Source organism: Halictus rubicundus, chromosome 13 (genome assembly GCF_050948215.1).
Source record: "Halictus rubicundus isolate RS-2024b chromosome 13, iyHalRubi1_principal, whole genome shotgun sequence".
NCBI lineage: Eukaryota > Metazoa > Arthropoda > Insecta > Hymenoptera > Halictidae > Halictus > Halictus rubicundus.
The window spans coordinates 11,701,019-11,725,051 of record NC_135161.1 but is presented as its reverse complement, the minus strand read 5'-3'; the positions used below and the strand labels follow the sequence as shown (position 1 = coordinate 11,725,051).

Below are 24,033 nucleotides of genomic sequence, written 5' to 3'. Positions count from 1 at the left end.
ATGAAAAGAAAACAAGGACGCAAATGATATTTAACAAGAGTTCATTTCTGGGTTAACCTTGACTTAACCTTTGTGTGCTGTTGTACTAATTATTACATTTAGTTACTGAATAACGCCGAGTTGAAATAAGACATGATTATGATTATGGTTGTTGTCTCTTCTCCGTTTTATTACAATATTTATATATAATAAAAAAGGAGTGAAGATAATTTTAAAATATTGATGTTCGGTTGAAGTTCGTTGAAGGTTACCTACAAGGACAAATAATTGACTTCAGCAGGCTATTCGAAAGTAAATAACAGGCAGAAAAAATTTTCATTCACAAACAGTCGAGTAGAGAAAATTCGTTTTCAATGTTTATAAAGTTTAACGCCTGTATTAGTCATTAAGCTCGAAGAGTCAGTTCACACAGGTAGTCAAGAATAGTGGCGATAGTATTCTAAGATTACTTTCAAATTTCAATCTCCTTTTGTTGCTTCACGTTGTTTACAGCTAGACCGGAACCGAAGCCACGTGGTGGTTGCGTGGGTGCTTCGAATAAAGTAGACTTTAGCATTTCCCGAGTGAAAAACGTGATTTTCCGATCGCTTCCGTGGTCGATGTCTTTATAAAAAGAAATTGTGATATACCTCGCATGAAATTGAGGCCAGTTTAAGTCATCACTTCACTGGTCACGAATTTGTTTTTAAAATCCAGTCCTTCGAACGTTTCAATTTCTGCCGATTTATCTTATTTTATTTCATAAACTTGCGTGACCTCTGACCGCTATAACTTTGACAAAAATGATTACTGTTTCTTAAAAAAATTTCGGTAGACTCTAAATGTTAGTTAACAAGCCTACCAAATTTCTTTTAAACAAATCACAAAAATTAGTTTATAATCACAGCGTTAATCTAGGGGCACTAAAAAAACTAAAAATCATTTTCTTAAGAAAGTTTGAGTGGGTTTTTCTTTCAAAAATAATTTCTAAAAATTACTTTATAACTCATAGCGTTGGGAACAACCCCCGAATGGTCACTCTGCGAAGTGATCGATTAAATGAACGATTAAAAACCGAATGAATTTGTTGTTCCAGTCCTGCAAGGTGTGCAACAAGACCTTTGCAAACGTCTACCGACTCCAGAGGCACATGATCAGCCATGATGAGAGTGCCGTGCTTCGTAAGTTTAAGTGTCCCAATTGCGAGAAAGCCTTCAAGTTTAAGCATCACCTCAAGGTACTACGAGTGCACCCTTATTTTTCATTTCTCATTCGTACATCGTTTCGTTGATTTCTCTTTCACGGTCTCTCTCTCTCTCTATCTCTCTTTCTATCTCTCTCACGCAGCACCGCCTGAATCGATTACACATTATAGTTTATCCTGTAACCGCTCGAACGATTTTCTTTTCAATAGAATTTACGTTCTTTCGTTTCGCTTTTCGAATATATACGAACATACACCCACGTTTGATTGTTGCACGCCAATGCTTTCTTCGAAATCATAATTCTCGAAACGTCATACCTTTAACGATCCGAGGAGAACGTGCTTTTTAGGAATTTTTTCTGGGAGAATTAATGGACTCTTTTTCGAAAAAAGGCACCTCATTTGAAAGCACGGGTATTGTACTGTTTGTAGCAATTTTTTATCTACGAAATATTAAAAAGTGTCGGTGTAATATTTCTATATAAGGTACTTCTCTAAAAAAGAAGTTTATTAATCTTTCCAGAAAAAATTCCTAAAGATCATGTTTCTTAGATTGTTAAGCAGGCATGACTACTTAAAGAAATTTTTATTTTAACATCGTTTGATCAATACTTCAGTTACGATTGCATTAAAAAATCACAATTTTCAGTTTCGAAGGCATCGAACATTAATTTTTCACTTTTCCTTCTCTATAGTTTGAAAGGATAGCAGTGCGATTATGAGATTAATGAAGCACGCCCCTCAATTTTATGACAGGAATCCGTGGGATCGAACGAAAATGTGTCCAGTTATTTATTTACAAATATTTACTAACTTTTGCGCATCGCGTGCAACAATCTGCGTAACGGTATGCATCGATTGATACACTTGCATCGAATGAGCTGGTCTGTTCGTTTTTTAGTTCTTAGACATTAGTTACGTTCACATACACACTGATACCCGTAAGTTTGGCACAACAACCACAAAATTGTCATCATTGTCCCGGTGTCCCCTAAATGAAATAAACAATATTCAAAAAGACAAAAAGCGAAGCACGCGTGCCAGACTTGCGGGGATCAGTGTACACACACGAACTCGATGACACATTGGCAAAAATACGATTGTTCTACGATGGTTCGTTTGTTGGTTGACGCAGGAGCACCTTCGCATCCACAGCGGTGAAAAGCCATTCCAATGCAACAATTGCGGCAAACGTTTCTCTCACTCTGGCTCGTACTCGAGTCACATGACGTCGAAGAAGTGCTTGATCGTGAACCTGAAGAAGTCGAGGCACGCGAACGTGACGAGCGTCGATCGCGGCCCGAAAAAAGCGCAACAGCCTCTGCCGCCTTTGAGACGCGAGGTCGATTTACTTGCCGCGAACAATAACACTTTCCTCCCCATTCTACCGAAGCTATCGCCCTCAGACTACCAGGAAATACAACGAGAAGGAGCAGGTGAGCACAACCCCCCAAAACTTTCCAAACCAACCCTCTCCCCATCCCCTTCATCCCCTAAGTCCGCAACTCTATCTCCCAGGTACGGCGCGCCTGGCCGCAACTCTGCCTCCCAGGGACGGCGCACCTGGCCGCGAAGGGCACCAAAGCCACTATAGTGGCGTTAGCGTTCAAATCGATGCTTTCCACGGAAACCACTATAGTGGCGTACCGTTCAAACCGATGCTTTCCACGGAAGCCACTATAGTACTTAGGAGGTTAAAAAGAAACAGCCCTTGGCACACCTAATATTTTTCAATTTTCTTCCCAACAACCCTATTATTTTGAGGGCTTGTTATTGCCTAAGGCGTCATCTTGTAGGCCTTGCTGACCAACCCCCATATTTGTTACCATTTTCTTTTCGGTGCTCGAGGTCGCACGAAGGTCGTGATCCTCAGTATAGTAGTTAGCGTTGCGACAAAGATTTAATAGAAGAACGGTGACTCCGTTGCAGGTATCTACGACATACCGACCCTTCTGCCTCGAATGATGGCCTTCGGCAGCTACTTCCTCCAGACGTCCCTGGGAAAAATGCTAAATCAGCTACATTCGAAGAGATTGGACGAGGTAGCCGAGCAATTCGAGTCTCATCGGGAGCTGATGAGCCCATCGACAGCGGATTCTGAAGGCACCGAGGGCACGGAGGGCACCGAAGGCAAAGAGTCCCCTGCGCCGACTGATTCTCAGGGGTTGGATGCGGTCCGACGGATCCTGGAAACGGTGAACACCTCGGTGACGAAACAGCTGCTGGAGGCGAACGTGCGGAAACTGTCGACTTCACCGGCTACCATGAAGAGGGAGTTCGAGGATGATTATCAAGTAAATCATCAGTTTTCTGTCAGATGACAACCCCTCAAACCTTGAACCACCTACTAACAACAACACAATACTCTTCTAAGCAGTCATAGACGTGATTAACTCTCTCGCAATTCCTCAGGGTGAAAGTTCGCCCATTTTCTGTTTCGTAAATACTGTAAAAATTCTGATTTGTTGTCAAGATAGGTCTCTTAGAATTGAACAGACATATAAAAATAATATAAAACTTCAAGGAGTACAATTTCGCTGAAAAGTGGACTCGCCTTGTCTTGGCCCGAGCTCCTCAATTACAGACCATAATTTGTTGTTCCAAAGTGTTGAGCAGAAATGGATTATCCTAGGATCAGCGGTATTATCCTAGGAAGCGATACAGTGTTATCCTAGGATCAGCTATTGTGCAACTATTCCTGAGGAATCAGTGAGGGTTAACGAACGTCCAAACGTCAGACTCGCGATTTGGAGAAGTTGTAGAGCAACCGTGAGGAACGTGATTTAACACAAGTGTTTTGTAACTGCTCAGGATCAAGATAGCGAAATGTCCAGCGAGATGGCTCACTACCCGGACTGGTCGACGGCGGATCAATATGATTCCCAGAGCGAAGGTTTAGCGGCGAAGCTCGAGGACGTAAATCAGCCGAGCGCGAAATCGAGCCGCAAGAGGAAAGCCGAAGACAGCTCGGAAGTGGACTCCGAGGACGAGGAGGATGCCACGCAGACACACAACGACAACGGGAGGAGGGTGAGGGCCAGATCGTTGATAGACGACGAGCAATTGGCCGTCCTGAAAGGGTACTACGCCATTAATCCTCGGCCTAAGAAGGAGGAGATCATCATGATCGCGAATTACATCAATTTCCCCACTCGAGTCGTACAGGTACCATCATGATACTCAAGTGCCAAGTACTCTTCCGTAAACTACCTTCCTCATTTCTACCCTATTGTTAAAAACTAAAAATCAATTTGTTGAATAATTCCTCATGGATGCATCTTCGCAATCTGAATGATCGTAAACCAAAAATTTTCACCGTAAACCTAGTGTGAAATACTAGGCAGGGCTATCCTCATGAATTACCTTGCCGGCCAAGTCGACATTCTGGGTCCCAATAGACCCGAGCGCCACTCCCCAAGGTTTACCGCCGTAAATTCGCCCCTCTATTAGTTTATAGCCTCCCGTGAGAGATTGGGTATGCTAACAGAAACTCGTGTCCAGGTATGGTTCCAAAATTCCCGAGCGAGGGATCGACGGGAATCGAAGATCCCAGCCCTCGTGCCGCTGACAAATCCAGCCAGTCAGACCGTCATCGAGCAACCCTTAGACCTGTCGAAGAAGGAGGCGCTCACGCAGTCAGCGTGCAAGGAGAACGACACCAGTTGGGTCAAGGTGGCGACTTCCTCACCCGAAGAGCCGAAGGTCGACAACCCCCCGTCGCATAATCCAGACGCGGACGACCTGGAGGACTCTCCTCTAGTCATAGACGAGGAGACCACCACCGACTCCGTGGAAGCGAAACGCGCGGCTCCAACTCCTGCTGGAGAAACTGTTCCGAAGGCAAGTGCATTGTCGCTGTTGCTACCACCGGCTTGACAGAAAGATGAATATTAACGACAATTGAACGGGTTCATAGTGAAGACGTGATTATTTATTGTTTTGTTCGAACAGACTCAACCTCAGGCGAACGTGAAGAACGAGAACGAAAACGCGAGTCAATCGGAGGCGACGCCAGCCGCTGAAGTCGAGCAGGGTGTCTTCTTCTGTGATCGGTGCGACAAAACATTTTCCAAACACAGTTCCCTAGCCAGACACAAATACGAACATTCCGGTAAGCATTCCACAGTCAACCTCTAGGGTTGAAAAAATTCTGAAGGTGATCTTTCCCAAAGCTGAGTCCCGGCCGCTGGTCGGAGACTTATCGATCGATGATCGACGTCCTAACGAAGTTCTGTACATTGTCCGCAGGGCAAAGGCCGTACAAATGTGTAGAGTGCACAAGGGCATTCAAGCACAAGCACCATCTGACCGAACACAAGCGACTGCACAGCGGCGAAAAGCCTTTCCAGTGCTCCAAGTGCCTAAAGCGCTTCTCTCACTCCGGCTCCTACAGCCAGCACATGAATCACCGTTACTCTTACTGCAAACCGTATAGAGAATAGAAGAACGCTATTTCCGTTAACCCGAAGAACACGAAGAAGAAGAAAAAGAAGAAGAAGAAGCAGAAGAAGCCAGACGAGAGGACGAAGTTTCCTCGCGGGTGTTAAGTTAAGTATGTACGGTCCTCTTCATTCCCATACCCGGGACTCGGCATTTAATTTTGCGAAACGAATACCAAATAGAAAGCAACAAAAAACAATGAAGGAGAAAAGAAGATAATAACGAAACACGTATACCTCGCGATTCGTCGCGCGTGAACATGATTAATAAGGGGTTGGGTTGGGTGGGGGGTTGGGGGATCGACGAGAAGATGTCGTGATTATGATACTACTGATACACGTGAAGAAAAAAGAAAAAAGAACTGCGTGAAACGCAGCCAGAGAACAATTTAGCGCGTTCGAGAGTAAATAGATATTTAGCCGAATAGACGATGCTAAAAGAGATAAAATGGATCACGGACGGATGAACGATACGGCCTCGAGGATGGCGGTCGAAAATGGCGGCCTCGAGCGGTGTTCTTGAGACGTCCTCGAGTCGCATGATCGGTCCCAGATGTTCTCGCCCGGGTTCCTCGGGATAACTGTTATACAGAGGGGGAAAAGAAAAATCAGGCGAATAAAGGATCCCGCGCGAACGCTTTTGGGTCGACGAGTGTGGAAAATGAAACCAAACAATACGCAACGGTACCAAAAATGCATAATGCAATAATCTATTATATATTATATATAATATACATAATATTTTAGTATTTTTATTAACAAGATTATTATATATACCATGACAATAATAAGGAAACTAATTAACGTACAAATTTGTTAGCCACGTTCGCAACGGGGCACGCGATATTCTGTCGCAAAATGGCGAAGGGATGAGCACGTTTTCGAGTAGTATGGTTTTCGCGCGTGTGCGATCGACGACATTCCTTTTTCGCGGTTTCGAGACTCGCACTGGCTCGAGTTCGATTCGGTTCTGCGAAGACTGCGGATTTTTTTCTGCGAATTCCGTTTCTGCTGGAGATTTCCTCGGATGAGCATTTCTTTTCGCCTTTGGGACAATAAAATGAAAATGTTGTGTTGGATTTCTTCGTGTCATAATTGCATGGAAATCCGCAGTCTATTATCAAGGTAAATGCCTCCATTACTACTATTTTATTTACTTCCTCTTCGTTTAATTCGGTAAAAAATTGCAACCCTCGTTGAAGCTAGAACCATCGAACACTAAACATGAAACTGGTCGACGTTGGTTTATAAAAATTGGCAGGACTGTGTTTGTTTACAGAATTTTTGCCTGAAAGAAGAAATATTCAGTCACATTTCTTAACCCTTGTGCCATGACATTTAAAGTTTTCTATAACGTTCAATGAAATTATACTTGCATATTGCGAATGCGTATTTTGATGCCTCAAATGTGATTCAATTTATAATTTATAATACAAGAAAGTAGCTGTCTATAACAATTTTTCCATCTATCAAAGAGATCATTGAGGAAATTATAAAAATTAATTGGGAGAAGGTAGCTAGACACCTTTAACAATTTAAATACTTTAGGTACTTTTCATAAGGGTTAAAAATGGTCAATAAGGGAGTGATTTGCCTTGATAACAAAAGAATTACGATTACGAATACGTCACATTCTTCACAAGTCAATCGTAATTCTTAATCGGTTGTCCCGAAAGGAAATACGATGTTTTTTATTTCTTGATGTTGAAAACACGATGGAACTAAAACAAGATGGACGATTGGCATTTCTGAAAGTCGGTGGCACGCGTGCAATTCGAAACCACGCGAGATGATCGAAGCACCGAGAGAATGGAGGATGCGTTTTGAAAAACCCGCTAAACAGAGAGCTTAATTGCGAATTCCGATATGCACCGCCGAGAACGAAACGAAACCGGAAGTAAATAGAATCTTCTCCTAGAACGATTCGCTCGTTTCTCAGGATCGAGCGGCTCCTTTGCTCGATCCGATCGAGATCCGACCGAATTATGATTACTACTGTAGCGTCGTTAATGTTTCTCTGGGCCTTACTTGTCGGTAATCGATGCCATAATCTTTCGATCATCGTGTACTTACTTCGAATTCCGAGTCATCGTGACGTCGGCGTTCGCGCTATGCAACGCGTGATACGTGAGAGATTCTGGATCATTATAAACAAATGAATAGGCAAGGTTCTACGCAGCACGTAATTTTATCGTGCTTATGTTAAATCAAATTATTTTAAATCGAATTATTTTAAATTAAATTATTTTAAATCATGTATTTTTGTATATTTTGTTAAATCGATTGCGAAGTTGAGTGACTTCTGACTTTTAAAGTTTGAACTTCGTCATTTTTAGTTTGTTAAGGAGAAACGATGCCAAATTTTTTTTCTAACGAATGGAAATATGTTTACATTATAATGCTTCCTTTGCAATTTTTGTGCAATTATTATTTCATAGAAGGGAAACGATGCCAAATTTATTGTGTAGTTAATAAAAACGCGTCCTTAGTAATTTTCTCATTTAAAATGATATTTAGGTTTTTGGAATGGGAAAGGAACAGTGTCTTTTGTAATTTTAATTTGCGTCAGAGAAGAACGACATCGAATTTATCGTATACTGAAGGAAAATTTGTCTATAATTGCTCAAAGTAAACAATTTTTGTATTTAAGGTGATAGTTGAGGTTCGAAGTGGCCGGAAAAAATTTCTTTGTAATTTTCGTGCAATTTTAATTTCATTGGGGAAGAACAATGCCAAAACAAATTGCAATTCTCCTCGTAATTTGTTTGGACCAATATGGAAGTTTTATGTACACATTTGATTTCCAATATTGTAACACTAGAACTACTAAGCGCTGAACGTGACTGTTAATAATAATTGATTAGTAATTAAATCGCACCATTTTTATTTCAATACGTGCTTGAACAGAACAATTTATTAAAAAATTTCTCACCAGAGTATTTTTATAATTTCAACAATTCCGGACGAAAAAATTAGAAACCTTTCGACCTGTCTGGTAGTCCTAGCGTTAAAAAATCCTCGTTCGCAAAGGTTAAAAAAATCCTCGCCTGCGAAGGGTTAAAAAATTAAATAATATTGATCGACCGAACGCTTCTGTGTACATTTTAATTTTCTAACTATAAACAAAATGAACCGAATCTCCACGTATCACCGTGTCCGAAGGCATAAACGAGTAAAAAAGATGTTGGTCTAAAAAGAAAGAAAGAAAGAAAGAGAAATGTAGGAAAAACAGTGACGCGTCCTAAAACAAAAAGTATGCCTTAGACATTCCGTGTGAGAGTAACGATAATATCGGTACCGGCGTTATCCGTGCCCCATTTATTTATCCGTTAGAAGAGAAGGCCTCTGGTACTTTCTGTGTCCGCGTGAATGGCATCGAGAACCTCGCAATAAACAAATTGAAACAGACACGAGCACGCACACGATTGAACAACAAAAAACCAAAAAAAAAAACAAGGAAATCCCAGACTCGAGAAAAACCGAGAGAGAAAAGAAAAACGAACAAATAACGTCATCTGTCGGAGATGAAATCCCTTCACCGAGATCCGGGCCCCGAATCGTAAACACTAAGTATAATATTAAAATGCTTCCAATAACTGTACTATTAAAATGGCGAAAAACAAAAAAATTGCAAAAGAAAAAATGATTATTACAACATTTTTATGATTTTATTCGTTCGGACGCGTAGGTAAGCGGTATGATATATGATATATATATTAATCTACAGATCGAATAATACTCGAAGAATGTATTTTATAACGGTTTACGCCTCTTTTTATTTACACGTACCACGAGTGACAAGTGATCTATATACATATATATATGTATATCTTATATGTATATGTATATGTATATTTACGTATGTGTACGTATAAATATGCATATATATATTATAATATATTATATATATTGTTATCGATAAAAAAAAAAAAGAAAGAAAGAAAGAAGAAAAGAATAAGACGAAGAGGATGAGCAAAAATACTAAAAACGACGACTTATATAAAACGGGGCGAATTAATTGCTGCGCCACGGCGAGTATATTATATAAATAAGCGTGTAAAGGGAATAATTAAGGAGCGGGAGAGAATGTTTATAAATGATTAATAATAATGATAATAATGATAATAACAAATGCGGCAAGTGCAGCGTCGCGTTGCATTTTTCCTCCGCGTCTAAGAAGCTCCGGTTATCCGCGACAGGCATCGTGTCCGTACTATTACGTGGGAAAAATGGGAATTGTGAATGGGAGAGAGGGAGAACACTCCAGAATATGATGCTTAATAATACTCATTTATTATAGTGTTAATAGTTAAGAAATATATTTTTATATTATTATAATATTACGACACGATATATAGTACTAAAATCGGTCGCGTTGCGGTACCGTGAACCCGCGACGAGTCTGTTCCTTGGCTCTTGGTACAGATACGGGAGATGAATTGAAAGACCTTTTATTTTACTATGTCTCCGGATTATGGCTGCTCTGTCACGAGAGAGACTATACGTTCCTGTGCAATCGCTTTCGTTACGTCGCCGTTGTTCCTTTTTCTGTTCCGGTTTCTCTGTTCCTTTCCTCTTCGAACGCTTTGGCTGCCGAAACATCCCCCCCCAAGAAAACCGTCTGTAATTTCAATTGTTCGCTTAGAGCAGCGATGGGCACGGTAGGGGCCCCTCTGACGCCTGCTTCTCCCACCAACCCCTCTCTTTCATACAGCGCGCACCTTCGCTCGCGCAGTGTCGCCATATGAGGGGTGGGAGAGCGAATCGAGGGGAAAAAGTTACCCTCTCTCCGCCAGTAGCGGATAGAGAACGCGTCACGTGACCCGGAAGTCTGGGGCATAGCGCGGTAGAAGGGGAAATTAGAGTGGGGGAGCAAGTCTTGATCTGGCGACACGGTAACGAAGCGTGCTAGAGAGGACAGTGGGCGCTGTGGTGGAGACGTCCCTGTCTCAATTAACACAAAAAGGCCCATCCCTGGCTCAGAGTGACCATTTCAAATGATTTTGTACGTGGAGTATTGTTTTCTAACTCACTCTACATTTTTAATTGTCTACACTGAATTTTAGAAAGCATTTTCTCTGGGTCTATTTTCACCCAGAACAACAAAATTTCCATTTCACCAATAGTTCTCTTAGAAGCAATAGAAAAATCACAGTGTCTGAGAAAAGTAATTTGATTAAAAAATGCGTTTGAAAAATTGCTAAATAAAGCTGTAGATTATTTTAAACATTGTCAACCACGTCATAAAGGTCCACTGTCCAAGGTTCGGTGACGCAAGAACAGGAAAATCAAGATTTACTACTGTGTCTATCCTCTAAAATTTTATTAATTTAATGCGTATATGTTAATTTTTATTCTGAGTAAAAAATGTTGTCAAAATGTTATTTGTGTGTGGGTGATGAGGCAGTCAATGTGTTAACACGTTCACTGTCAGAACATCTGTGCTGATATGTAGATAAACGTTCGATTTTGTGAATCACTTTTTAACAAACCGGGAAAAGTCACTCTTTTGGAAATTGCAAAATTAGAAGCAACAATGAGCATTTTACCGACAAGTTCGTTACTATTTTTCCTAGGTAACTAGATAAATATTTTCATAAATTGATTTTATAATTGACGATTGATAATGATTGATTCATAATTAATTTCATTCGAAATAGTTATCGACTTAATCTCTTTATTTCGAATCATCAGCACAAAGGACGGTAAACGTGTTAATTTTGTATTGTATTGTTCGCTCGCGATAAAGATAGACCAATTACCAGTGATATACTAACAATGATGAACCGACTGATCGAACCAGTATGTTTAAGTTTGATATACTCAATCAGAATTGTTAATTAATGCAATATTTTTACCTGTTGTAATAATAACTTCTTGAAAAGATTTAAACAAAAGAGTCGAACTAAAGAATCGCATTATTTTCAACCGATTGAAAGAGGTAAAATTTATATATATTATTTATTTAAAAAAGAGGTAAATATTTATGTAGCTCCAATATCTTGCAAATAATGCACACAATTTTTATTTCGTATAAAAATCCGTAGTCTAATTATATTTTGCACGACATACTTTTTGTTATTATCGAATTCCTTGTCTTTAATGAGCAATGCGATAATCGAGTAAAATTAATAAGAGATTAGGTAAAATTGGCACCGATTATGTTTGGTTGTTGCATAAATCCTCTTATGTTTCAATAACAATTTTACGCAAATCTGGATCTATCTTTAACGCTGGAACACTACATCACCAACAATTTCTCTCGTATGCAAACCATTCCCTTTTGCCACCAGCACACCTAAGCTCCAATCTCATAATTTCCTAACACGATTCTTCCGCAAATTCGAATTCGTTCTCCTCCTTTTCGTTTCCCACGTGGAAAAAGAAAAAAGAACCTCGATTCTGTACTTTCGAATAGTTTCACGACCAACGGGTTTTTTCGAACATCAGGAAGGAAAAGCAGGAAACTTTTACGAAGACAATACTACATACGTATAAGCGACTATAAATGAAGGATAAAAGAAAAATATATATATAAATATATATATATATACATAAATATAAATATAAAATATAAATATAGATATATTAAAGATTAGAGATATTTGCTCCGATTCGAGAGTATTCGCAACCTGCTCGCCTCGATGTATGTACGTATGTATAACTAACTAAGTAAACACAGACTACAAGCGTAATAAATAAATAAATTCTTGCCAGCTTTCGCGCCATCGGCACAACCAGTTATGTCTCCGATACTTCCTAAAGAAAAAATACGAAAAAATACACACTATTACACGAAAGCTAACGAAAAAAAAACGTAAACTAAAGAGAATAGGTTTTAAAAAAAAAAAGAAGAAAAGAAAAAAGGGTACTCGTGACGCAACGTACGAGACAAAACAATAACAACGGGTGTGGGGAAATGGAACAAAAAAGAAAAACGAAAGGTGTAGAAGATGAAAAGACGACAGCGAAAAATAGGGGAAAGAGAGCGAGAGAGTGAGAGAGAGAGAGAGAAAGAGCGACAGAGAGAAAACGAGAAATACGGAAAGGGAAATTGTTAATGATTGTTGATGCAACGATTTAATGAAAAATAAAAAAAAATATTGAGCACCGTACGATGCCTTCCGTGAACGACCGAGCTTGCCTAGTTAACCGAGAAAATAAAGTAGAAAATTCAACGATCCGATCTCGAGGTGAATTTTCTCGTCGAAAGTAAACGTTACCCCCGTGGATGCTACCATAGTCGCTCGTTTCCCCCGATGAACCTGACAATAATAATAATATAAACGCGAAATACGCTGCAAAATCCACGTCGCGCGAGTTTCACTCCGTAGCGTAGCGCGTGGGAGCGGCTTCCTATTGGCCGGCGGCTCGGCCACGCCCCGCGGGGCGGCGCCTAGACCGCGGGGCGGCGCGACCGGCGCGACCCTACGGAGGGAAAGCCGCGTGTCTCGTTCTGGAACGTGATCCCGTTCCGAGAATTCCAGACCAGTTTGTGATTCGATCCAGCTGGAAGCGACGCGGGGGTGATCATGTTCGCTTTAAGCTGTACTCGACGAACACCGGTGGTTTTGCCGTCGAGCTTTCCATGACTACATTATACATGAGCATCCGATTCGTGCGTGTGTGCGTGTAGAAGCTGCGGTATGCCTGTAACAACGTGCGCAAGGGAATTCAAAATACTCGGGACAAAGAAAGACAGAGAGAGAGAGAAAGAGAGAGAGAGAGAGAGAGAGGTAGGGAGGGAGCGAGCGAGAATAGAGAAAGAGAGGATTATGGCAGGACAATAACGAGAGCACCGTTTCTTTTAGAGGATATAGAGCGTAAGCATTATACAATAGTCTATACTACGTGATAAGTGTGACACACACGGAGACACGGAGATTTCGTGAACGAAAGGTTATGCACTCGCCTCGCGTTATGCGCGTGGAGTATGCACACGGCGCGCGCAATTTGTGTTGCGTGCGTGCGCTCGTGCATGCGTGCGTGTGTTTGTGTGTGTTTCTGTGTGGGTGGACGTGTGTGGGTGTACATAGGTAATACATTCGTAAGGTTACATTTAGAAGCCAGGAATAACGATGTGCTGTAACGAGACGTAACATTACCGCGGATATTCGGGGAGAAATTCGAGCACGGTGGAGGAAAATAAAATGGGAGAAGACCGGAAGTCGATGGCTGCGTAGTGGGGGCGCAGTGTGTGAGCTGGGGATGGATGATCTTGATCGCAGAAAGTTGATTCGGTGACGGGGTTTGGCATTTCTTTCGGTTAGAGTCGGTCGAGAACTTTCTTTCTTTCTTACCTTGAGGCAGCGATGGGCACGGTAGGGGCCCCTCGAACGCCTGCTTCCCCCACCAATCTCTCTTTCATGCAGCGCGCACATTCGTCGCGCAGTGTCGCCAGATGAGGGGAGGGAGCACGAATCGAGGGGCAAGAGTTACCCCTCTCACACGTCAGAGACGGAACGCGTCACGTGACCGGGCCGCGGCGGGAATAGCGCGGTAGAAGGGGAAGTTAGAGTGGGGGAACAAGTCTTGATCTGGCGACACTGGGACAGTGGGCGCTATGGTGGGGACGGTCCTGTCTCAATTGAGACAAAAATGCCCATCTCTGCTTTGAGGAATATATCCGCGAATCCGGCTCGTTTTATTGTGACGAAACTGGGAGTTTGACCCTTCGTGCTCGGTAAATGATCATGGAACTCAATCATTAGGACCTTTTCTATAACTATATCATTAACGATGCTGAACCAGTCGATACGAAATACTCTGTTTTTTTTTAAGAAGAAATCAGAATGCTTTGTATCGATTTTTGGCTTTTACTTGTACCTTTAGAAATTTATTTAACACAAACAAATTCAGTGGTAAAAGAATCGAACAGCACTTCGAGGTCACCATTCGAGTGCGAAGGGTTGACATCGATTATTTGACAACGTCGACGTTCGATTAACATTCATATTTCCTTCGATTGTAAATATTCACTGTTCAAGAAAGGAAGACGTTCCTTTGTGTCAGGCGTGGGCGACAAGCACAGATTTGCTCCTGGGAGCGCTCTGAGTTTGCCCCTGGGAGCACTAATTCGGAACAAACGTCGACAAACGAAAATAACGAGTGATATTGGTCTCTTTCCGTAAAGTGGGCGTGGCTTCGTCGCTCCCGTTCTGCCCCGAAGCCCAGCTCACTGGCCCGGAGGGCGATCCCTGCCCACGCCTGCTAATATGATTAGATCAGCTCTTAGTATTGTAAATGTAACGATTCTAGTAATGACGATCCTCTCGGAAATTCGATCGTTGAGAATGGGCATTCGACGTGGAAAGGAAATGAAGCGTTAAAACGCGTAAATGATTAAACGACTAAATAAATAACTATAATAGATAGATAGATATATATTTGGAGAGTTGTCGGCAGTGATCGAGCACTGCGCGCACTATGCAGCTGGCTTCCGCAATGCACGAAATCAGGTGAATTCGGCTCGGACGATGACATCGGTGACTCCGAGCCAGTGTCGCCAGATGAGGGGAGGGAGCACGAATCGAGGGGAATACACAGTTACCCTTTCTCCGCCAGTATCGGATTATGCAGAAGTAAGCGTGGGGGACTAGCGCGGTGGAAGGGGAAGTTAGAGTGGGGGAAAGAGTCTTGATCCGGCGACTGCGCATGCGCGACAGAGACGGAGAGCGTCACGTGACCGGCCCGTGGTGGTAGCGTGGGGGGAATGCCGCGGTAGAAGGGGAAATTAGAGTGGGGGAACAAGGACTTGATCTGGCGACACTGCTCCGAGCTGTTCCGAGGCAGTTTCCGGCAGCGGAAAGACACAGAAAAGAAAAGAAAAGGAAGGGAAAAGGTTAAGGGAATGGGAAAGGGAAAAGGAAAGGAAAGGAAAAAAATTAAAAATAATTGTATTGTGACGAAGTTCCATCCATAATAAATAAATGAAAATATTATACAGTTAGGCCGACTTTTCCGCCAGTTCGTGCCTTTTTTCTGCAGGGATAGAGAGTGCAGTTTTGGGATCGCGATCTGAATGTGTATGCTACATGTACCCGCTTATAGGTTGGAGAGAAAGAACGACGAGAACAAAAGGGGTTTCGACGGGCCTGAGACGTGTAGGTGGAAACGAATATACGGGCGGACGGGAAGAGGGATTAAGAATCGATTAGGCGAGCAGATCGGGCAAAGGTTTTGCAGTCGCGAAACGCAGATTCGCGAAAACAAGCGCCGATTTCTCGCGAGAGTGTGAACGGAGACGATACAGCGAAGGGAAGAAAAGAGGTGCGAGGCAAACTGTAAGCAGATCAACCGAGTGACACGTACGATGCAAGAATGTGTATATGTGTGTGCGTGCGTGCGTGTGTATATGGGTCTGTGTGTGTGTGTGGAAATGAGAAAGAGAGGGGGAAAGAGTGAGAGCGAATAGAAGAGTGCTTGTATACGTGAAAGTACGAACGAGTGAGCGAAAGAGAATTCTAGAAATTGTTGAACGTTCATTAAATTGTCCTCGTTTCACGATGTAATAAAGGCTATTTTACTTTGATATTGATGTTTCTTCTTCTGGTTGCGTTCCTTCATTCTTACAGATATAGAAGACAATGGCACGATTAATGGTATGTATAAAAACACGTTGATGTTTGTTTTTTAATGTTTTATTTAGCCATGATTTGTTAAGGAATGGTTTAAGGAATGGTCATGTAAGAATCAACAATGAATAAATAAAGACAACGTAATAAAAAAAACGAATCTGCGTATGTAATTATTGAAAACCCTCAATTATGCCCGAACGTCCGACTTGTCGTTGAGTTATACTACTGAATCTCGGAATTTTTCGAATTTTCGTGCCACCTCCTTCGATATTATATTATCCTAATACAAAGCTTGATTTTTCGAAAATTTTCGACTGCCTGACTTGTCGTTGACTTATATTACTGAATTTCGTGCAACCTCATTCGATATCATATTCTCCTAATACAACACTTAATTTTCTCTAATTTCAAAAATTTTGCTGTTCCCGAAATTACAAAATGTAACAGGCGCTCAGAATATTTTTTCGCGCATTAGATTTGCCATAATTAATGTTTTTCCTAACCCTTGTAGGTTCCTTATAGAAGGCGTTTAGTTCGGGCGTTTCACCGCTACGCGGCGCTAGTGTTTCAGACCCCGTAAACAGCCTATTTTTTTAAAAACCATAACCAGCCACGATTATGGTAAATCTGAGATATACGTTCGATGCGCATGATCATCACGATCAGTTTAAGATCAAGAACGTCAATTTTGAGCCACTGTTACCGGAGTTATTTGAACTTTTCTATTTCCTTAGTTCGGGCGTTTCACCGCTACGCGGCGCTAGTGTTTCGCACCCCGTAAACAGCCTATTTTTTGAAAAACCATAACCAGCCACGATTATGGCAATCTGGGATATACCTTCGATGCGCATGATCATCACGATCATTTTGAGATCAAGGACGTCGATTTTGAGCCACTATTACCGGAGTTATTTAAACTTTTTTATTTCTTTAGTTCGGGCATTTCACCGCTATGTGGCGCTAGTGTTTCGCACCCCGTAAAAAGCCTGTTTTTTGAAAAGCCATAACCAGCCACAATTATGGTAATCTAAGATATACGTTTTATGCGCAAGATTATTATGATCAATTTGAGACCAACAACGTCAAGTTTGAGCCACTAATTACGGAGTTATTTGAAGTTTTCTAATTATTTAGTTCCAAGTTTCACCGCTACGCGGCGCTAGTGTTTCGGACCCCGTAAACTGCTTATTTTTTGAAAAACCATAACCAGCCACAATTATGGCATTCTGAGATATACGTTCGATGCGCATGATCACCAGCATCATTTTGACATCCAGACCGCCAAGTTTGAGCCACTAATTACGGAGTTATTTAAACTTTTCTAATTATTTAGTACGGGCGTTTCACCGCTACGCGGCGCTAGTGTTTCAGAGTCCGTGGATGCGCTATTTTTGAAAAAATCAATACCAGCAAAAATGATGGAATTCTGAGATACACGTTCGATGCGCAAAATCATTAGGATCATTTTGAGACTAAGAACATCGATTTTGATCCATTGATTCTCAAGTTATTTAATTTTTCCTAATTCCTACTTCAATTAATATTTTCGTATATATTTGTTTATTACGCGGTTTTTACTATATTTCGTTGCATACTGTAGATATGTAAGAGCCTGAAGAATAATATACCACGTGCAAACTATCTTATTATTGCTTATTGATTTAATAAATGGTAATAACATGTCGCAAGATGTCTTCTGCCTCGGTAGATCAACACGTGAAAAAAAGTCATTCTTTACGTAATATCGTATTTATTAAACGAATCACATTATCGCAGATATCGTTACACAGATGTTCTGTACAGTAAACTAACTTTAAATAATTCACGTATATACAGAGATAAATGATGCCGGTGTGGTCTCGACCTCGATAATAAAACAATAGTTCGAACGGAGTCCCCGTTAGAATGGACACGTAGGGCTCGCTAAATCGTTAAGCTAGGATCATGTTTATAATACAACCGACGATAAAAAGAACTATATCATCGAGAAAAATAAGGAAGCTGCTAACGTCGGCGCGGCTGGCGCATCGTTCTCCGTCGCTTTCGTTCTCACAGTCGTTAATTAAGATATAAAAATAATAGCCATCCGCAGTCAGCGACTGCGCTCGCAACACGAGAACAATTAATTAATTCTGAGCATTTTTCCTTCATTCTCCGTCTCGCGCGTTCACTTTCGCCTAACGCACTGAACCGTTCTCCTTCGATTTTGGTTTCACGTTCGCGTTTAATTATATATTTCGACTCGCTAAAATAATAAGTAAAGTCCGTCAGTCCTATCAGTTCAGCTAAGTTAATCACATAGTTCGCGCGGTTATTCTTTTATACTAGGATCACAAGTTTAGCTCTGTGATTAAACGTACGCTCGATAGTTTTACAATTAATTCGCCGCATCCCTCTCTTTCTCTCTCTCTTTCTCGCTCGCATTCTCTCATCTTTTATTATAAATAACGAAATTGGTTGAAGCAAGGAACTGTATGGTACGTAGTAGTTTTCGTCGATTTACCGTACGCTTTACGATTCGACTAATGGAATCCGTAAAATGATCGACACTAACGTTTACAATAAAAATCGTGCACGCTTCTCGTAGTCTCCTTCCTTCAGTACAGAAACACGTTCTCTTTTCTTCGTTGAGTACGAGCTTGTTTTCCGATTGAAATGTATGTATATTAAGAAAGAATACATAAGATTATTTTTTCAATGCTTCGAGAGATTTTGCGGATCGGTTTTTTTGGAACTGGATTGTAAATTTTTTGTATTTACAACGTTCACCATTTTTTCAAGTATATAGAATTATTCACATAAATAAATGGTAGTTCATAGTATCCATGGTAGTTCTAATTTAGTTTTATTTTAAGGAAAGTTTAGACATTGCACATGTACATCACATTTGTATCAATTGCTCGATTTTGCTGTGAATTTGTTTAAACTTTAACAAGTAATATTTTGTTAATGATTTATATTTCGTACAATGCCTAATACTTTTGGTCAATTCTGTATACCGGACATCTCTGTGTCTTTTAATATACAGAAACGTTGAGAACAACGTCATCTATGCAATAAGAAATGCAATAATTTCAAAAATATGCACACAATGATTCACAAAAATACTTGTACACGATATCAAAGTTAGTTCAATCTAGTTTCATCAATTCCTCAATGATTCCAAATAGTTTAAAATAAAGTATCATATCGAATTTCCTCGACCGAGATCGTTACCATAAATAAATGCAGAAATATTGCACAATAATATTACAAAAAATTAACGAAAAGAGTTTGAATAAGCCTAAAACAAAAAGGCACGTAGTGCCAAATTATTTCCATTATAAATATCATTTTGACGCCTCTCGAAGATTTAAAAAATCCATTACAAACCAAAGTCTACCTTTCCAAAAATTTAGACGTTCAGCTTGACTCAATCGAGAAAAGATTTTACAGCTTATTATTGATTTTGCACAGTATATTTTTGCGTGGCGTTTAAGTATATTGTCAAAGACAGGTCACCACGCGTGATATGTGTTTCCGGAAAATGCTATTCGCATAATAGAGCAGCCTATTTTTTGCGTATCGTCCGCTATCGCGTGGCTCCTTGTGTCTTGTGTTCAGTATTCGTCGAGAAAATAACATTTTTTTTCTCCGAGTAATAATGAATGTCGCGTCGGTGTTCCTCGCTACGAACGTTCGATAATAGTCCCCACATTTCACACGCATACACAAATAAATAAATTCTATTAATTACAACGCAACGGTTGAACGAAAGGTACAAAAATTCTACATGGAATATGAGATTGTGGTTCACCGAATTCGCTGCATGGAATGTGCTATAAAAGATTCTCACTGTTTCGCAATTCCAAATTACAGAAACTACACAATACATTGACAACGCTTAACAAAATCGATCATTCATCATTGCGATTGAAACAGTTCAGTACAAATTGCACTTATGGATCAAATTTACAACTTAACTGACGTAGAATTGCAATTGTTTAAAATAAATATATAATCGTCAATTAAATTTTTTCATCACAAAATAAATAGTTGAATTTTAATTCAATATCCATTCAAAATTAACAAATAATACTTGTAATTGTATGATAAGATTATAATTATAACTGTATTTATAATATTATAATATCAATGCATAACAATCGACGATTAAAATTTATAATCAGCAATTGATAATTAATTTTATCAATCGATTAAATCAATTGCGATTTTTGACGATCAATCCTTTTCAATTAAATTGAAAATTTTTATCGATTAAATGCCCAACTCTGTATACAATTAATATGTTCAGTTGCACATGATTCTTCTTATGAACATTGAAAATAGATAAAAATGAAAAAGAATATTGCATTCCACTTTGCACAAAAAATTGCACTGATTAACTTCTAAAGTACATCGAAAAATCAAATGTTCTTCCAATATACATGAACAACAAAAACTCGAATTAACACCAGTACGAAAAGATTAATAAATTTCTGTGTCTACATCAGCATAAAGAATACAGTCTTAAGTTTGATGAACAGAATTATGCACGAAGTAGTCTATCGTACAAGTAAACATGATTGTTTAGTAGATACAAACTATAAAAGTGTGATACAAATGATACTTATGAGAAAAATACTAGAAATCTTGTACTCACTGAGTCAGGATTGAGTGAACGCTTCTTTCGAAATTCATTTTTAAAATCAATATTGATTAGCAGTAAACATGAATTAAAATTATGACACTCAATTCTAAAAAATAATAACAATATCATTCGATAGATTCTCTTGACATTTTGAGAGCATTATACATGAAAGTTGTTATACTGAAATAAAGATAATCAGGGATTCATACGTAACGGACATATACAAACCGATATCTCTTTCAATGAAATTTCATGTTCAATTCATTCCTGCATTTTATAAAAATCATTAAGCTTAGAGAAGCTGAAGTATTGGTTCCTCGTCACGTGAAAAGAAAACAATCAGATGTACGATCATCGATGATACATTAACCGTCGACAAGACGCGTGTCTGTCAAATCAATACAAAATTGCGTCAAACGGATTACAAGATAAGAAAATTTCATGTAAATCCTTCGAACACACATCGGTGAACCTTGTATAGTTTCAAATTTCAGCATTCGAAAACACGTCCCTTCCTGGCACAGCTCGATGACAATTAAGTTAACTAATCTGTTTGTTAATGACTGGGGATAATTGTGCAAAATAATTGCAAAGAATTAAGAGGGTCATTCTAGTGTGAGACATTTCACAAGAAAATTGCTTAACTGATTCTTCCGAAACTTCAATATTTTACAGGTCAGTTACTATTAACTGAATTATGATCGTTGATGAATACCAAAAACTTCGTTCTTAATTTTTCAACCGTCACAGTGGAATATACCCTTGAATAAAAATGTCTTTCGTCCCTAAATAACACGAATAATGTGTCGTCGATTCATGTTTGCCATAAATGCACAAAATCCGCAGTATAATTATGAAAGACAATTCCATAGTGCGCGAGATGCAAAGTACAGTCTGGTATCGCGTGGAATAAGTTTGCAAAAATGCAATCGGAAATGCAAAACGAATGAGTCTGGTGCAATGAGATGACACGATAGGCTACTGTAAAAATAACTCGCATACACACGGTTCTCTCCGGCCGTTGGTTTCTCTTTATGCGTATAAAAGAATGTCGGTACCTTGGATCATTCTCAATAACCCTCAAAATATCGATGCCTCGTTTCTAGCAAATATTTCAGGTTGTTTCGTTTGCAGCGTGAAATAATAAAATAAATGACTACGTCTTCCTCTAAAGAGAATATTCGACAAGACAAGTCCGTCTCAAAATATGAGTGATTTCCCTAGCGTTCTTTTATCGTGATGCTATAGTTACAATGCTTAATAGGCCATGCGTTGCTTAGTTTTACGCAATAAAATTAACCGAAGCACTGCGCGCACAGAATTATGCACAGTGTCTTGGAAACTGTGATGTAACTCACGAGGAAAGAATTTTCTACCGATTAACCCCTTGCCTTAGGATTTCTTTTATGGCTAGATGATTCGACTGATTAGACTTCCTTTGTTGTTTATAGATTCCTAGAAGCGAAAGCTAATTTATCAGATGCATGACTATATTTTTTTTACTGCCAAACATATGTTCATGACGGGAAAATAGAATTTTATTTGTGAAAAAAATAAGTAATATATTCATTTATAGAGTTTGATTTGATATGGTAAGGCAAGGAGTTAAATAAATGGAGAAAATAATTTCTAAGATGAAACTATTTTTTCTAAAACGCATGTAAATTATAAGAATATAATGCTAGAACGGTTGCAATAGAATGTTTTCTGTCTTTACTGCAATTAATTTTCTTAATAAAAAGTAAAAAATTGTTCTATAGGTTTTGAGTAAATGCTGACCTTCGGTTTCCAGAAGGAAAAACATTCTGTATATGTTTTACCATTGATGAAACCTCGTCAAAACTTCTAATTTTATAAAAGTGTGAATTGGAATAAACACCCGCAGCCTAGCGATGATCGCAGTACACAAAAGGCACTGATCAGGGTAATCATTCGAACCTAGTTTTCTCGTCTTTTCTAAAAGTCTTCGATAATACAGTTTTCCCTCGTTAGCGTCTCGCGTTTCATTTTAAAGTCTCCAATTTTACAGTGCTAACATTATGAAACATTTTAATCCGGCAATAATATTATATCTGCAGGTATGTTAACCATTATCATTCCAAGAATATTAAAGCACATTTGTCAGTTACACTGTTAATTTCAACGTGCTCTAAATTTTAGCAGAATATTATATTAAATAATTACACATTGAAATCTGTGCTCTAATACGTATAACGACTAAACTGCAGATTTTTATGTACAATAAATATTAATAAAAGAAGTATAATAAAATTAAACATAGTTTCCAGTTCGACAAAGTATTAGAAATAAATTGTCGACCAATTTCACCTTTCATAAATTCAATTTTGTATTAAGTTCCGCAGTTTAATAATCATGTACTGACAATAGTGCTACCGATTGGTGTAGAACACTAGATAACAGTTTACTGCCCAGCTGGTTGGAGTGATAACGATTAAATACCATTCGTAAAGCCCAGAATCCAATCCTGGAAGTTCAATCTGAATTCTTTTATTACATACTACATAAATTAAGATTTTTATTACAACGACCGATAAGAAACGATTGAACCTCGAGGATTACGTCAAACAATTTTATAATCTTCGCATTTCAAGGATTAAGATAAACAATTTTATCTCCTATAATCTTTTATCGCTTCGAAGCATTAAGTTAAACAATTTGATCTCTGTAATCCTTGCACAGTAAGGATTAGTTAGACGAATCAAACTTTCTTATATATTAATACTTTTCATAATTTTCCGTAACCAGTGGCTATTATAAACAGTGTCCATGCTCCAATAACGTCTCGTTAATCTACCAAGCCGCCAACCAGGGAAAAGCTGTAGCAAATCTTTGCTTCGTCTACGCAAAGAACAAAGAATCGTCACGGTTCGCAGTGAAATCATCGGTGATCAAGCTTTCCGGCATCGCGGTGGAGTCGATGCTGTCGAAATATCGATGCGGCCAGACAGAGCTCTGTCTGAATCTTCTCGTAGGCGATCCGATGATGAACTCCACCCTGGTGGACCCAGTAACCGATGAAGTTTCCTCGTTCAACGAGTCCGAGTACAAAGAGGAGTCGCTGTGCCGGAAGCTGCCGTTCGTCGAACACCAGGAACTCGGTGGCTCGGTGCAACTCTGAAAAAACACCGGTCTCGTTAGCGTTTTCTTGGACTTGGTCCTTCGCGGACAAGGAACTCTCTCCCT

At 39.6% G+C, this 24,033-nt stretch overlaps 2 protein-coding genes and 1 long non-coding RNA gene across 4 annotated transcripts in view; 2 read left to right on the top strand and 1 right to left on the bottom strand.

The window, feature by feature from the left end:
* LOC143360565 (uncharacterized) overlaps window positions 1-16,153 on the top strand; it is a 272,755-nt gene extending 256,602 nt beyond the window's left edge. Inside the window, exon 2 of the long non-coding RNA XR_013083302.1 lies at window positions 13,384-16,153. This is a non-coding gene — a long non-coding RNA (uncharacterized LOC143360565). The remainder of the gene's footprint in view (window positions 1-13,383) is intronic.
* The window catches only part of Zfh1 (Zn finger homeodomain 1), a 36,479-nt gene extending 20,326 nt beyond the window's left edge, over window positions 1-16,153 (top strand). The window contains exons 3-10 of the mRNA XM_076799513.1: window positions 1,076-1,216; window positions 2,319-2,619; window positions 3,113-3,477; window positions 3,995-4,348; window positions 4,685-5,023; window positions 5,135-5,294; window positions 5,432-13,358; window positions 13,390-16,153. Of these exons, the coding sequence (XP_076655628.1) occupies window positions 1,076-1,216; window positions 2,319-2,619; window positions 3,113-3,477; window positions 3,995-4,348; window positions 4,685-5,023; window positions 5,135-5,294; window positions 5,432-5,625 (1,854 nt within the window). The 3' untranslated portion in view covers window positions 5,626-13,358; window positions 13,390-16,153. The remainder of the gene's footprint in view (window positions 1-1,075; window positions 1,217-2,318; window positions 2,620-3,112; window positions 3,478-3,994; window positions 4,349-4,684; window positions 5,024-5,134; window positions 5,295-5,431; window positions 13,359-13,389) is intronic.
* Window positions 16,154-22,378: 6,225 nt separating this feature from the next.
* The window catches only part of Jvl (javelin-like), a 90,103-nt gene continuing 88,448 nt past the window's right edge, over window positions 22,379-24,033 (bottom strand). For both annotated transcript variants that reach the window (XM_076799510.1, XM_076799511.1), the window contains exon 6: window positions 22,379-23,964. In XM_076799510.1, the coding sequence (XP_076655625.1) occupies window positions 23,689-23,964 (276 nt within the window). In that variant the 3' untranslated portion in view covers window positions 22,379-23,688. The remainder of the gene's footprint in view (window positions 23,965-24,033) is intronic.